Below are 17,026 nucleotides of genomic sequence, written 5' to 3'. Positions count from 1 at the left end.
AAAGGCAAAAGATGTTTCAGGATAACATAGCTCATTTAGCAGTAAATTTTTCAAAAAAGACATAAAAAAGTCACTTCTTACTTGTTGATGGGGTGCTAGAAGAGGGTCCAGGAACAGAGATGGGGATGCTCTTGGGCAGACTTTGCGTCAGTGTCTTAGTGTCTCTGCCTAAAACAAACTCTGTTTTAAACTTTATAATTTCCTCTAGTCCTTATGAATCTCCACAAATGTAAAATACAGAAAATAGGAATCACTAACCCTAGTAAAGCAGCACTCTTTTCCAAATATTTTATATATATCTCCATGTTTTCTTTGCTATTTAGTGACTAATTTCACAATCTCACAGCTTTTAACCCCACCCCAAACTTTCCTCTCGAAGGATCTGAATCTTACACTGGCTGCTGCCATTTATTCATGTATCCCCAGTCTCTGTGCTACACCAAGCAAATGATTTTCACAAACAACTTACGTTTCTTATCAAAGATCTTGTCACTCAGGGGCCTTCCATCATTCTGTTGCTTCTCCTTCTCTAATTGCTCCTGTTAGGAGAACAGAATCTCCATGTTAAAGGAAAAGCTGAAACAGAGTTAGGAAGTCATTCTGGTAAGAATTAAGCTTCTGAAATACAATTAGTTTGGAAAACTATCTTTAAAAAGTGGGGTTTTTCCATATTTGTGTCTAAAGAATTTGCTGTCCTTTCAAATTTGTGCTCTTTTACAAATCTACAGTTTTGGGTTTACCCAGATTAAAAAAAAAAAAAAACACTGAGTTTTGCATCACTGTTTTAATGAGCCTTTATTTTCTAGAAGGTATTTACTGATGCTCATAAGCAAAACATGTTACTATTGGCTATTTTAATTTCTTCCTTTTTTTCCAAAACAAAAAGAACAATCTCCATTTAGCTATTTCAATTTCTAATTGGTAAATGGCAAAATAATATTCTTCTTTTAAAAGGTTGAGAGGAAAGAAAATGGTCTCTACAGAATTTTTCAGAAAATAGAGGAGGCAGGAGTACTACCCATCTTGTTTTATAAGGCCAGAATAATTCTAATACCAAATATAATCCAAAAAGTTATTTAAAAATAAAATTATAAACCTATTTCACTAGGAAATCCATTAATACAGATGTAAAATTCCTTAATAAAAACATTAGCCAAAATAGAGAAAGGAAAGGATAACATGTCATCACCAAGTAGGTTTTGCCTCCAACACAAAATTGATTTGTTATTTGAAAAATCAGTGTAATTCAATATATTAACAGAATAAAAGAGGAAAAAACTGATAAATTGGACTTTATAAAAATTAAAAATTTATGTTCTTCAAAAGAACATACTGTTAAGTAAATGAAAAGATAAACCACAGACTCCAAGAAAATATTTATAATATATATAATATGTAACTAACGAGTTATATTTATAAAGCACAAAGAAATCTGACATCTCAATAATAATAAGAAACCATCCACTTTAAATTTTGAAATCAAATTTCATCAAGAGGCCAATAAATAAAAAGGATAGATGCTCAAAATCTTTAGGCACCAGGTATATACAATTTAAAACCATAATGAGATACCATTACATACCCACTAGTACAGCTACAGAAGCTTTACTGTAATATCCCCAAACTAGAAGTAACCCAAATATCTGTTAAAATGTAAATACACAAGCATATGCATAATATAGAATACTACCCCAAAATAAAGAGGAATGAATCTGAAAAACCATTACACTGATAGAAAGAAGAATGACAAATGATTCAATTTATATAAATTCTAGAAAAATGCTACTATATAGTGACAGAAACTAGACCAGTGGATTCTAGAGACTAGAAGAGATGATTCGAATTACCAAGAGGCATCTGAAAATATGGGAGAATGAAAATGCTTGGTACTTTGATGGTGGTAATGGGGTCAAGGTTAGGTCCACATGTTAAAACTCATCAAACTATGTATTTTAAATATACGCAGTTAATTTTATGTCAGTTTTACTGCTATATAGTAGTTTTTTTTTAAGTCTCTCAAATGTAGTGGGTTTTTTTTGCCAGTTCATGAAAGAATAGATTTCAGAAAACCAAGACCCTTCTTAAGACACTAGGAAGAAAAGAAGTAATATGATAAAAGAAATTATTTTTAAGTTTAATAAGAAAGCACAGTTAACACTTCTCAAAAAAGAGCATGTGTGTATGTTTGTTAAAAACAATAAAGCATACCATTTCCAAAAGAAGTAGTTCTTCTCTTTCCTTCTCTTGATCCAACAAATCTTTTTCATAAAACTTTTTCTGAAACTGTAACAACATGGCCAACATTCATGGTGACTTTGCGCCTGTGTTTAAACCTTTCTTTCCATATAAGGTAAAGAGAGTTCACTTACAGCATCCATAGACATTTCCATTCTGTCCAACTCTAGTACAGTCTGGAAAGGAAGTTTTTAGAATTATTCAATAGTAACTAAACTCAAGCAATCAACCATTTCTCAGAGACTCCTTTCCCAGGAGGTTCAATGGGAAGACTACCACACTGCAGGAGAGCTGAAGAGAAAACTCTGTAGTTCTACCCAGTTCTACAGTTTCAATCAACCTCTGTGTATTAGCACCAGGATCCACTTTAACTTTCTGAAGTGTTTAACATTAAGAGGAACAAGTCTAGAGGCTTTAAACACTAAATTCAATTTAATTAATTCCTAACTCCCAGTGCCAATCTTTTCTGAACTTTAAGAAATAGAACACAGTTTTTGAAATATTAAAAAATTTCTTAGCTAAATATACATGGAGCAAGCTCTCAGTTGGATTAAAATCCTTAGGTCCTTTCCACAGAGACTGTTTATCATTTCAGTAGTCTGACCAATAGAAAAGGCTTTGCTCTGAAAGTTCTTTCTTAAATATAGATATCTTTCAGAATTTTCCCAGTCTGAAAACATAATTCTAATCAAATAATGGTCAATTTAATCCATGGTTCTATTTCTGACAGAGAACAGTTCTCCTAAAATTTATTCTACAAAAGTAACCCTAATGACCAAAGTAAATTTATACATTCATAAACTTAAAGCTATCTATTGTCAACATATAAGATTTATTTGATACTCTATTTGATCAAATTTATAAAAAATGTATGTTTCATGACATGAAATATCCCTTTTTAGACAAAATTACTTTCCATATTAAAAACCTAGTTACAGTGAGCTATTCCATTTTTATCCCCAAGCTTGGTGCAGCTCCCTCAGTTTCCCAAATTAATAATACCTCAGTTTGATCAGTGTTAACTACAGAATTTCATGAGACAGATTAACCTCATTATGAAAAATATGCTTAAAATAAAAGCTTCACTCCAGAATAATCCATTGTGGATTATCAATCCACTAATTTAATTAAATTATTATTGTACCTACTTTTGAAGGTAGCTTATAACATCTCTCTTTTTTTCCAGGTTCAAAATATTTTGTACGTATTATAGGATTTGTTGTTACATATTCATTCATGCATACAATATAGCAATATAATATGGCCAATATCACTCCCCAGCATTTCCTCCCTCCCTTCCTCCCTCCCTCCCTGCTTCCTATCATAGTCTCGTTCCTCTACTGATCTCCCTTTGATTTTTAGGAGATCCACCCCACCTTATAATATCTCTAGAATTAAAAACTTCTTCTGGAAAAGTAACTCTCTCACGTTTATTATTTTGACAAGTTAAAATAATTATACTTAAATAGTAAAGACAGACGTGTCTGGCAGAACCAAATGTGCATGCATGTGTGTGTTTAAATCTAGCTGCATGTCTAACTTCAGGTGTTTCTGGTTATTTCTATTGAGGAAAGAGGAATTCACATTTCAGTAAATTATTCTACTAATTAATAACTGAGTTATCAAATCACTTTATTAAAAAGTTCCTTATGACACCTGGCAACAATCTTTAGAATAAAAGGGGGAAAAAATCACAGGATTTTCTTTTTTTCTTATCAATGATGCTAATCTATTTAAAACATTAACAAATTAATTTCTCACACAAAAAATAAATGCACAAAAACTGTTCTAAATGTCACATTCAGCTTCATAAAAGTAACTACTTTAATTCAGTTTGATCTTATAACAGATAAAAGTCATAACTCTCATTTCATGAGTTTCCAGTTATATATTCAGCAAAAAGGTTTTGAAAACTACAAAGTATTTTAAGGTTTGAGCTTACTAACCCAAATACTAATTGTTTTAGTTTTCCAATATTCCCAAACAATCCATGTAATAAGACCTCATACTGAAACAAAACAACACAAAACAAAAATAATAAATGTCACACTATTTTAAAAGAAATATGGTTGAGGGGTCAATACCAGCCCTTGGTTCAAGTCTTGGCTCTGCCACTTACTAACACCATCTACAGCAGATGCAGAATTTCCAGATCAAGGACTTTTGAAAAGTCAAGCTATCCACTGAAGTAATCCGGAGGCCATTCCAAGTCTGTTTCTATAAGATGTGACTTTCTTAATTTTACCAAATTTTACTGGAATATAATCACTTATAAGAAAAATCTATAAGCTCCTCTGGAGATTATACACTATAAATAAAAGCACAATATCTCACAGCCCTTCAGAAGGAACTTTCATATCCAGTTGTGTAGCACACACCAACCAAATCATTTACTAATTACTACTTTAGCAAGGGTATAAATATCATAACATACTGCTCTCCTGTCAAGCTAAAGTAGTAAAACTACACTTAATACTATGTGAATGCAAGAAACAAAGACTGTGGCAAAAGGAACACTCACTCTCTTCACAATAGCCAAGACATCTTTGTCTTTTTCCTGGCACAGCAGTTTTCGCACACACATTTCTAGCTGCTGAAGTAGATGCTTATCTGCAGGAATCTTCAGAGTTGACTTGACTTTGGGTAACAGATAGCAAAGTTTCATTCTGTAATAAATTAATATTTATAATGAATGGTTCAATGAAGAATAATAGTAACACAGAACAAAGAAAATCCGAGTTTGAGATAGCCTGAGAATCATTTATTCATGCAATAAATGTTTATGAAGTATGTTTTATGTGTTTGAAATTCATTATTCTGATACTGAGATATGAAAAGGAATAAAACCAATAATATTCTTTCCTCTTGGGAAATTCACATCCCAGTATGGGGATACGAAAGAGAGAATAAACAAATGTGCACAATTTTTTCTGATAGTTGTTTAAGTGCTACAGAGAAACAAATGAGGGAAACAAGAGGAGGAGGGTGGTTCAACTTTAAAGCAGGCGGTGAGAGAGGGGATCAATGAGGATTTCGCTGCAGATATACCCTTTAACCAAAGACTTAAAAAGTAGCAGAATATGAGCCATGTAAGTATCTGGAGAAGAGCATTACAGGGACCTTGCCTCTGGTGTTGCCCCAAATTAGTAAGCGGTCCACCTGAGCAAACTGGCTTTGTGTAGAAACAGTCAAAGAGAGATTAGCAGGAGACCTCACAGCAGTGACAAGAGGCCAGCTTGTGGCTCTTCAGGTCACTGTAGGCAGACTACCTTCTATTTTGAGTGCAGTAAGAAATGTCATATCATCTGGCTGCTGTTTTGAGATTAGACTGTAGGTGGTAAAGGAGAAAAGAGAAACGAGAGGCCTTTGTAAGAGCTACCGGTCTAATGCACCAGACAGGCAGCAGCAGAGGGGTTAGAAGTAGCTGGATTCTACATATATTTTGCAAGCAGCGGGATATGCTGAGATACTTCATGTAGAAAAAAAAAAAAAAAGGAGTTAAAATTTTGACCGGAGCAAGTAAAAAGATGAACCGGTTATTTACTGAGATGAAAAAGACTGCAGAAGGAGCAAAGCAAGATCAGGACTGAATTCTGGACAGATTCAATCTGAGAAGCCTATTAGATAAGCAGTGGAAATGCCACATGGGCTGTTTTCCAGGTAGATGTCCTTGCAGGAGATAAAGTCATATATCCTCAGCAGGTGATGGTCACACCCTGAGATCTGAGAGATTACCAAGGTGCTAAGTGCTGTGAGAGAAAAGAGAGATGAAAGGAAGCACACCCAGTCTAGACTAGATCTAGACCCAGGAGGCTGAAGAATGCTGAGGAGGAGGAGGTAACCTGGGAAGAAGGCCTTCCCAGGAGGAGATGGCTCAGAGGAAACCCTCTGCTTTGCAGAACTCCATCTCCTCAGCCAGAGCCCGTCTGGGGCAGGGATGCTGGGCCACTGTCTCTCTCACAGCTGCTGGATTCACTCATTCATCTGTGAATGAATTTATTTCTACTGCAAGCTTTGAGACAGCTAAATCTCATTTTGAGAGTTTCTAGGATGCTTTCTCAGCAGAATCTTCAGTTGAGAAGTCTTCAGATATGACAAAATTTTCTGTTCATGACTCAAAAAAGGTAAAGTAGGTCTTTCTCTAGAATGTTCAGCATGGCAGCAATATTAATCTGTGACAAGTTTATTTAAACCCATAATTTGTTTAGCAAATCCAAGAGATAAAAGAAAAAAATCACATGATATTCCCCAGATTTGCAGACTCTAAAATTATTGACACCTCACTCAGCACTCACCACGGATGCTGGTGACACAACCAAGGAGTCCCAGGGCCCCAGGAGAAGGCATTTCATTTCTGGCAGCTGAGGAGAGGCTTCTTTGAATACCAACAGGGTTTTCCTAGCCTTAATATTATCTAAACTCAGTTAATTTAGGTAAACATTTAAACATTCACTTATGGAAGGATAAAAACACTCAATAGTCTATGCATGCTTTATTGTCCCCCCCCCCCCCGCAAGGAATGTCTAGAAACATATTCAGCAGAAGCTACGAAAGGCTCAGTAATGGTTATCTCTGTAAGAATCCTGGGCCCATAAGTTTATCAAATTCTTGAGATTAAGAACCACACATTTCTGGTAAGCAAAGTTCTTTGTGTAAATTATTAATTCCTAATTCCTTCCTATGAATTAGGTACTCAGAAAAATCAATGCACAAAGATGTCTTCTAACTTGCCCAAAGACACCCAGCCAGTATAGAGGGGCAATCTCAGCTCAGGCATGTGGCTCCAGAAACAATCCTCCTAACCTACACAATCCTACCACTCTGGGCTGTGATAGCCTTCACTCTGTCTGCACATCTCTACAGCACTGGGTAAAGGCTTTGGTACCCAAAAGCCAGGTAACTGGACCCATCTTTGGCTGACAGCTGCCCAGGCAGAAGAGTGAGGACCAAGACAAATTCCTATGCAATGATCTCCTACTTCCCCAAATTGATGGAGTGATATTTGATTAAGCACTTGATTTCTGAACTGGCAGATGGCTCTTAAAAGAGTCTGCACTGCTGTTAGTCATACTGACCAAAGTACAGATGATTCATTTTCTTTTGAATTATTTTTGTCAACTGCTTTTATAAGTGATGATTTATCACATGCAAAATTTATCTGTTTTTCTAACTCAAAAAACAGATATGAAATATTAAGAAATTAATCTAACAAAAGAGGTGATAGATCTACAATGAAAATTATAGAACACTGAAAAAAAATTGAAGATGACTTCAGAAGATGGAAAGACCCCCTAACATTCTTGGACAGGCAGAATTAATATTGTCAAATGGCTATGTTACCAAAAGCAATATATGGATTCAATGCAATTTCCATCAAAATACCAATGATATTCTTCACAGAACTAAAAAAGAGTCCTAAAATTTATTTGGAAGAATAAAAGACTCAAAATAGCCAAAGCAAAAAGAGCAATACAGGAGGCATCAAAATATCTGATCTCAAATTATACTACATAGCCATAGTAACAAAACCAGCATGGCACTGGCATCAAAACAGACAAAAAGACCACTGAAATAGTACAGAAAACACAAAGGCAAACCCACACACATAGAGCCATCTGATACTTGACTAAGGTGCCAAAAACTATATGTTGGAGAAAAGATACCTTTTTAACTAATGGTGCTGGGAAAACTATATCCATATGTAGAAGAAGAACTTTGATCCTTATCTCTCTCACCTTGCACAAAAATCAACAAAATGGATTAAAGACTCACAATTGTTAGAAGAAAACATAAGGTCAATACTCCATTGCTTTGGTACAAGCACCAACTTCTTTAATAAGACCCCTAAGCTTAAGAAATAAAACCAAGCATCAATAAGTAGGAAGGCAGTATATAAAAAGCTTCTGAACAGCACAGGAAATAGAACATGAAGAGAGAGCCTACAGAAAGGGAATGGCAACATACCTTACATTTGCTACTGGATCATGTGTCAGTTCAATAGCAGGCAGAAAGAAATATTTACAGAAAAATGATTTGGAAAAGATTTCTATGATAAATTCACAGGTGTCCAAAAATCGAAGCCTATTCCAGTAACTTTTTCCTTGACCAAGTTCTAAAACAACAAAAAAAGTAAGTTAATTTTTCCTACATGAAATTATGCATGACAATGTTAAACACACAAAATCTGTGTCAAGTTTATTTAAACCCATAATTTGTTTAGCAAATCCAAGAGATAAAAGAAAAAATATCACATTATATTCTCCAGATTTGTAGATTCCAAAATTATTGACACCTCAAAAATCAGCAAAATGTTTTATTCATATTGTATTAAATGCCACAAATATTAATTATTAAAAGACCAGGTCTACTATTTTTTGAACATTCACTATATCCTAAGTACTTAACACAAGATATCTCATCTAACCCTGAAAAACAATCCAATGGGATGCACATACTTACCCCTCCTAAAATATAAGAATGTTAGTGCTAGCTAACATTCAGAGAGGCTAAAACCTGCTAGAATTAAATATAGGATTATATAACTTCAAATCTTTTAATAATCCATAACATATTCTTATTTCCTTAAACATGCTTTGAGAAGATCAAGTTCTACTTTTTGCATAAATGTTCAGAAGAAAAGTTCTTAATATTAAAACCAAATAGAATCTTCTTGCAAACTAAAACATTCTGAATAAAAACTGAGTTACAACAGGCCTCAAGAAGAAAGATTAAAGAGTACTGAAAATAATTTTTCTCAAATGGAATTTTATAAAAGTACTCTATTTTTTTTAAAAATAGCAATGCTTAAAATGGCAAGTTCCAATAACTAGAAAATCCCATTACTGTTCAATAAGTAAGAGTCAAATATTCAATGAATAGCAAATTCACTAAGCATTTGTAGGTATGTGCCATTATTTTTAGAATTAACACTTTAACTAAAGTTTATGCCTTCACTTTAGCCCTTAACAAATTAAAATGAATTTGCATTTGTTATATGACTTAGTTTTTTAAGACAGTAAAACCATCTAAACTCACTAGACTCATATTTATTCAAGGGGAAAAATATTTTCTACTAATTCTACTAATATTGAAAACAAATTACAAAATAAGTGATTAGGTTAATAAATATTCTATTCATATTTTAGTACCAAATAATGTTTCATCAAGGAAGGAACTAGGATTTCAACATAAATTTACATAAGTTGAAATTCACAAGAAGGCTCCAAGTAATTACTATTTTCATTCATCGCAGATCTGATCCTGCCATAAAGATTTCCAAAATAAACACAAATTAATCGACAAAACTAAAATGAATGCACACACTAGACAATTACCAACATTTGCCTATTGGTGAAACAATACTTAACACAATTCATATTTAATTCAAGCCCATTGATTTGGTTACTTTCTGTTTTTTGTTTTCAAAATAAGTGACAATCATCACTTACGTTCAATTAATTTTTGAATGACCTCATGTCTCTGTTCTTGTTTACGGTTATATCGTAGAAAAACACATAGAGTTCGTGAAGCTGCCTTTTGGACAGGTAAGACATTCTTAAAGAAATAAATAAGAAATATAATTACACTATAACCTAATACATTTTCTTAATAATTTGCCCCCACCAAATCAATTTTAAGTTAGTAGCTAAAAGAGGAGTCTTCACTCGCTTTTCAAATCACTGAATTTACATCCTTCTAGAAGAGTCTTCCTAATTTAATGTTAAAATCACTCAGGTAAATCAACCAATACAACACAGTACAAAGTTATGGTAACATAGTCATGTTCAATCATCTAAGTTTGACTCTCATTTCCTTGTTACATCATCTTAGATGACATGTTCCTCAGATATGGCTCAGTTCCCCATTTCCTGGATTCTGTCACTCATTCATTCAACAAACATTTGCTAAAACATTTGTCAGATATATCACCCAAAATGTCCCACTCATTCTAAAATAAAAAGGTAGAGACCCAATGGTCAGGTCCACTCTTCCATCTTTCTGGTTCTTCAACCTCAGCATCATTCACTACAATCTCCGGCCCATGGGACAAAGCTTAAAATCCAAAGGGCCCATGTCAATCACTCTTACCAGTATTCCAACACCTCTGTCCTTTGAATTCCTCCTCACATCACTGAAGAGAACCTTAACTCTAAATGAATTCAATCACTTATTTAGTGAGTTTTATTCAAACCACGTATTAGAGAAAAATCTCTCAACCAGATATAAATTCAAAATCACCAGCCTGAATTATACATAAAATATCACAATATTCAATGATTGAATATTAAGACAATTACAGTGGGAATCCTTGAAATTCAAGCAGAATCAAGTGCCCCATTGCTGAGACACCAATGCCTGCCAGTCCAATCCCCTTCACACATGCCATTCCACCCTACTAGGTACCATTTCATGCTGAATGTAAAAAGAAGATACCTGCTATGACTTAGAACAGAAATCTTGAAAAAGATAAATAATCAGAAACATAAGGGGCTTAAAATGAATTTTACATAAATAGGAAACTAAATAAAAGCACATTATTCTTTTGGGTATAATGAAATAATTTCAAGTGCATATACCCTAGTCACATGAAAATATATACACTTTACAACTCATACATAATATATACCTTATAATATAAGGTAAATATCCTTAGGGGTCAGAAATCAAAGACAAACATAATATCATGTCAAAAGAACATAAAAGCCATCTTGAAGTTGTGACAATTTAAACATGAAGAATAATGACTGCAACAAAGATATCATTTAATGTTTAAAAAAGAGTCTGAAGAGAGAAACTCAGAGAGAGAAAACCAAAATCAAAATTGACTTATCACCTTTATAAGTGGTCACTGCACCAAGTCTTAGTTCTGAAATTTGAAAATTAGATGGGAAAAATTCAGATTCCATCCTGATTTTACCTGTTTTCTCAGGGTAACCAAATACCCATGTGGATGAGGGAAAGCACTTCTTCATAGAAGAATACCATTAATGAGGCCTAAGAAACAATGGAATTTTTAAAAATCACTCATTTGCAAGTTCAAATAAAGTAATTCAAGCAAGAGTCATCAATGGGTGCTAAAACTATTGAGTCAAGACTGATGAGAAACTGAGTATTCAGAGGGTTGAAGAATCAGTTGCAGACTGCAGTACAGACCACAGTGGTGGAAAAAACTAGCTTTGCATAACCACCCTTAGCTCACCAACAGTGGAACAATCACCCAGACGTAATCTAATGTAAAATATACAATAGCACCTCTGAAGTTTCCTTGCCAAAAATGCTTAACCTGAATCACAGCAAGCCCTCAGGTCTAACTTGTGGTTTACAAGGAACACAGATAAGCAGCAATCCAACAGATAATAAGCTAGAATATTCTACAGCACAACCACCCAGTCCCTTCTACAATCTATGTCATGAGCAAGTGGAGAGGGACAGGGAGACTCTTCTAGATGAAATGGTAATTCAGAGGGCTGAGAATGTAGCTCTGCGGGAGAGCACTTGCATAGAATGGATAAGGATGTGTGTTCTATCCCAAGCACCACCACCACCACCACCCCCAAAAAAGAGAGAAGGAAAATTGAGAGATATAACAATCAAAGGCAAGGTACAGATCTTAACTGGATCCTATATGAAATAAAATAATCATAAAGTTCACTTGGGAGATATTTGCTAAGCTATTAATATGCTGAGAGCTATAGCCCAGTCATTTTTGCCAGTGGTTGAGAGGTGACCAGCAAGCCATTGAGATGATAATGGTTATGTTAAGCTGTATATTCAATTTGTATATTAGACCCCTGCTGTCCACCTGCTACTTTGGAGTTCTCTCGGGGATTCCCGGAGAGTTCCCATTGGTTGGGGAAGTACGGGAGGAGGGATTTCTGGTTGGTGTGTGGTGTGTCCCCAGAGAAGGCCATGTGCGTGGCGTTCACCGGAGTGCGGAGAATAAAGGAGTTCCTGTTTTGAACCTACAAGGTTGTGTGGCGGTTCGGTTATTTTGTGCCCAGCCAAACTGCGGCATTAATATAAATTGGATATTAAGTAATATTAAAGAATAATTATGAATGTTGTCAGATGTCCTCAGTAGAATGTAAATTGAATAAGAATAGATCCTTTGCTTTTTGTTCACTATTATATTCCTGGCACCTAGAATAATGCTTGTCACATAGTAAGGACACTATAAATTTTGTTGAATGAATGAATAGATGAATGAATATTATAAGTATGGTACTAAAAATATAAATGTCTTTATGTGTCCTGTTTGAGCACAGAAAACATGCTAAAATAATTGTGTATTTGCTTTAGAGTGTGGAATTATCTCCTTGTAAAGGAGAACAGTAAAACATCTCTCTCAGCCAGGAATGATAGTGCATGCCTGTAATCCCACAGACTAGGGACACTGAGGCAGGAGGACTGTGAGTTCAAAGCCAGCCTCAGCAACTTAGTAAGACCCTAAGCAACTTAGCGAAACCCTGTCTCTAAATAAAATATAAAAAAGGGTTGGGGATGTAGCTCATTGGTTAAGCCCCGCTGGTTTCACTGCCTAATACCTAAAAAATATATACATTATATATAAAATACATATATATAATATATAAATTAATTAATTATATATATCACCCTTAAAAGCACTCATTCACATTCTACATTGTAAGTCATTTCTCTTTCCTGAAGCTAACAATTCAGAATATTTATATATTCTTTTGATATCCTAAACACAAACATGCCAACTGTATAATTAGGTTGAAACCAACAATTAAAATCAAGCTTCATTTTACTTATAATCTCCTATTAATGTACTTATTTATATTTGATTACTTCTTCTACCATCCCTGTATTAGAGTTGCTTTATGACCTAAAATATTGTATATTTTGAGAAGAAAGTGTATTCACTGTTGTTGTATGAAATATTCCATAGAGGACTATTATGTCCATTTGATTTCTGTTATTTTTCAGGTCCAAAGAGTTTTCACTGAGTTTATATCTGGATGACCTACTTAATGTTGAGAGACATGTGTTGAAATCACCCCGTATTATTGTACTGGGGCCTGTGTGAGGCTTCAAGTGGTGTCTCTTTTATATAATCAGAGGTACCCATGTTTGAGGCATAAATATTTGTTATTGCTACATCTTCTTGGTGGATTGTTCCCTTTCCACTATGAAGTGATCTTCTTCATCTCTTCTCATTAATCTTGGTGTCAGATCTGCTTTCTCAGGTGAGAGTAGCTATTTCTTTTTGTTTTCTATTTCCATTTGCATTGTATATCAATTTTTATCCTTTCACTTTCAACCTGTGGCTGCCTTTGCCTATAAGGTGCATCTCTTGCAATCAACATAGTTGGTCTTGTTTTTTAATCCATTCTGCCAGCCTATGTCTTTTAACTGGAGAATTGAGACCATTTACTGTCAATGTTATTACAGAGAGATGCTTATTAATTCCTGCCATTTTGATGTATTTGTAATGTTTAATTTGGTCCAGCTTCTCATTTGCTTAGTAACTCTTCAAATAATATTTGTTCCTTTGAGAACTCTGGAGTTCTTCTGTGTGGAGTATTTGATCCTTTGAGAACTCTGGGGTTCTTCTGTGTGGAGTATTTTGTTAAGTAAGTTCTCTAGTATCAGCTTACTTCTCATGAATTCTTTTCATTTATACTTATATTGGAAGGTTTTTTCCTTCTTCAGATCTGAAGGAAAGTCTTGCTTGACATAGCCATCATGACTGACAGTTATTTTCGTTTAGGACTTGGAACACAACAATCCAAACCATTCTGGCTTTTAGGGTTTGTGCTGAGCAATCAGAAGTGATTCTGATAGGCTTGCCTATAAAAGTATCTGATATTTTTTCTTCTGAGGCTTTTAGAATTTTAGCCTTATTCTGCATGTTATGCATTTAATTATAATGTGTCAGGGAGAGGTTGTTTTTTGACCTTGTCTATCTGGGGTTCTGAATGCCTCCTGTATCTGGATGTCCATCTCATTCTCAAGGTTTATTTGGAATATGTTCTGTTATTATTTCCCTGAAGAGGTTATCAATTCCCTTAACTTGCACCTTGAAAACTGCTTTAATTCCAATGATTCTTAAATTTGTGCTCTAAGTGCCCCAGAGTTCCTGAATACCCAGATCATAATTACTTATTTTCTTGTTTTTCAATGCATCTAAATGTTCAGGGTGGCCACATTATCTTCCACATGGTCTACTCTATTAGAGGCACTTACCACTGAACATTTTGATTTATTGTATTTTTCATTCCCAAAATTTCTGTTCAGTTCTTTTTTGAAAAATTTATTTTTTTAGATATATATGACGGTATATTTTGACATATTATACACATGATACATAACTTATTCTAATTAGAATCCCACTTTTATGGTTGTACATGATATGGAGTTTCACTGGTCATATATTCATATATGAACATAGGAAAGTTATGTCTGATTCATTCTACTGTCTTTCCTCTTCCCATCTCCCCTCCCTTTCACCCCTTTATCAAATCCAATGAACTTCTATTCTTCCCTCTCTTACCCTTATTGTGAGTCAGCATCCACATACCAGATAAAATATTCAGCCTTTGGTTTTGGGGGGATTGGCTTATTTCACTTAGCATAATAGTCTCCAGTTTCATCCATTTACTGGCAAATGCCATAATTTCATTCTTCTTTATGGATGAGTAATATTCCATTTTGTGTGTGTGTGTATGTGGGTATGTGTGTGTATATATATATATATATATAAATGTGGTGTGTGTGTATACACACACACACACACACACACACACACACATTTTCTTTATCCATTCATCTGTTGAAGGGCACCTAAATTGGTTCCATAGCTTGGCTATTGTGAATTGAGCTGCTATAAACATTGATGTAGCTGTGTCACTGTAGTATGCTGATGCTATGTCCTCTAGGTATATGCCAAAGAGTGAGATAACTGGGTCAAATGTTAGTTTCATTCCAAGTTTTCTGAGGAATCTCTTATACTGCTTTCTGGAGTGGCAATTTTCAGGCCCACCAACAATGTATGAGTGAACCTTTTCCCCCACATCTCCACCAACATTTATTGTTACTTGTATTCCTGTAATTGCCATTCTGACTGGAGTAAGGTGGAATCTCAGTATAGTTTTATTTGCATTTCTCTGATTGCCGGATATGTTGAACATTCTTTCATATATTTGTTGGTCATCTGTATTTTTTCTTCTGTGTAGATCCTGTTCAGTTCTTTTGCCCATTTATTGATTGGATAACTATTTTGGGTTTTTTTTTTTGCGGGGGGGGGGGGGTTGGAGGGGTTTTTTTGCGGGGGGGGGGTAAGTTTTTTTTTTTTATTCTTTGTATATCCTGGAGATTAATGCTTTATCTGAGGTACAGGCGGCAAAGATTTTGTCCCATTCTGTAGGCTCCGTCTTCGCATTCTTGTTTCATTTGCTGTAAGGAAGCTTTTTAGTTTGATAATATCCCATTTATTGATTCTTGATTTTACTTCTTATGCTTTAGGATTTTTACTGAGGAAGCTGGTTACTAACCTGACATAATGGAGAATTGGGCCTACATTTTCTTCTAGTAGTGCAGGGTCTAATAGTGCAGGATGAGAGATAGGGATTAAATTTCATTCTATCATATATGGATTTATAATTTTTCTAGCACCATTTGTTGAAGAGACTATCTTATCGCCAATGTATTTTATGGCACTTCTGTCTAGGATGAGATAGCTGTATGTATGTGGGTTTGTCTCTGTCTTTTATTCTGTTCATTATTCTTCATATCTTATTCTTCATATGTTTTTGTACTATCACCCTATAATATAAATTAAGGTCTGGTATTGTGATACCTCCAGCTTCAATTTCCTAAGGATTTCTTTGGCAATTCTGGGCCTCTATTTTTTCCAAATAAATTTCATGGCTGATTTTCTATTTATATGAGGAACATCATTGGAATTTTAATAGGAATTGCATTAAATCCATATAGTGCTTTTGGTAATATGCTCATTTTGATTATATTAATTCTGCTTAACCAAGAACATGGGAGATCTTTCCAAATTCTAAGGTCTTTTTCAATTTCTTTCTCTGGTTTTTTGCAGTTTTTACATTGTAGAGATCTTTCACGTCTGTTTTTTAGGTTGATTCCCAATTTTTTTTTAGGCTATTGTGAATGGGATAGAAATACAATTGATTTATGGGTGTTAATTTTGTATCCTGCTACTTGCAGAATTCATTTATGAGGTCTAGAAGCTTTCTGGTGAATTTTCTTGAGTCTTCTAAATATAGAATCATGTCAGCAACTAGGGATAGTTTGAGCTCTTCTTTTCCTATTTGTATCCATTTAATTTCTGTCTTTTGCTTAATTTCTCTGGTTAGGGTTTCAAAAACTATGTTGAATAGAAATGGTGAAAGGGGACATCCTTCTCTTACTATGGTTTTTAGAGGAAATGCTTTCAGTTTTTCTTCATTTAGAATGATGTTGGCTTTGGGTTTGTCATATATAGCTTTTACAATGCTGAGGTATGTTCCTATTATCCCTAGTTTTTCTAGTGTTTTGACCATGGATGGATGCTGTATTTTGTCAAATCCTTTTTCTGCATCTACTCAGATAATCATGCGAGTCTTGTCTTTAAGTCTGTTGATGTGATGAACTACATCTATTGATTTCCATATGGTGAAACAACCTTGCATCTCTGGGATGAACCCCATTTGATCATGGTACACTCTCTTTTTTAAAATGTATTTTTTGTGTGTAGTTCACCAGAATTTTAATAAGAACTATTGCGTCTATGTTCATTAGGAATATTGGTCTGAAGTTT

General features: G+C 34.5%; 1 protein-coding gene across 1 annotated transcript in view; it reads right to left on the bottom strand.

Annotated features, from left to right (window-relative positions):
- PPP4R4 (protein phosphatase 4 regulatory subunit 4) overlaps positions 1-17,026 on the bottom strand; it is a 109,182-nt gene that overhangs the window by 14,577 nt on the left and 77,579 nt on the right. Inside the window, exons 15-21 of the mRNA XM_081292951.1 lie at positions 9,684-9,789; positions 8,200-8,347; positions 4,757-4,901; positions 2,370-2,411; positions 2,209-2,283; positions 470-539; positions 82-168 (exon numbers count right to left, since the gene is read on the bottom strand). Of these exons, the coding sequence (XP_081149077.1) occupies positions 82-168; positions 470-539; positions 2,209-2,283; positions 2,370-2,411; positions 4,757-4,901; positions 8,200-8,347; positions 9,684-9,789 (673 nt within the window). The remainder of the gene's footprint in view (positions 1-81; positions 169-469; positions 540-2,208; positions 2,284-2,369; positions 2,412-4,756; positions 4,902-8,199; positions 8,348-9,683; positions 9,790-17,026) is intronic.

Source organism: Spermophilus citellus (assembly GCF_964194105.1).
Source record: "Spermophilus citellus genome assembly, chromosome: 4".
In the NCBI taxonomy this organism is placed as follows: Eukaryota; Metazoa; Chordata; class Mammalia; order Rodentia; family Sciuridae; genus Spermophilus; species Spermophilus citellus.
Note: the sequence above shows the minus strand (reverse complement) of the source record. Positions and strands in the feature narration are given on the sequence as shown.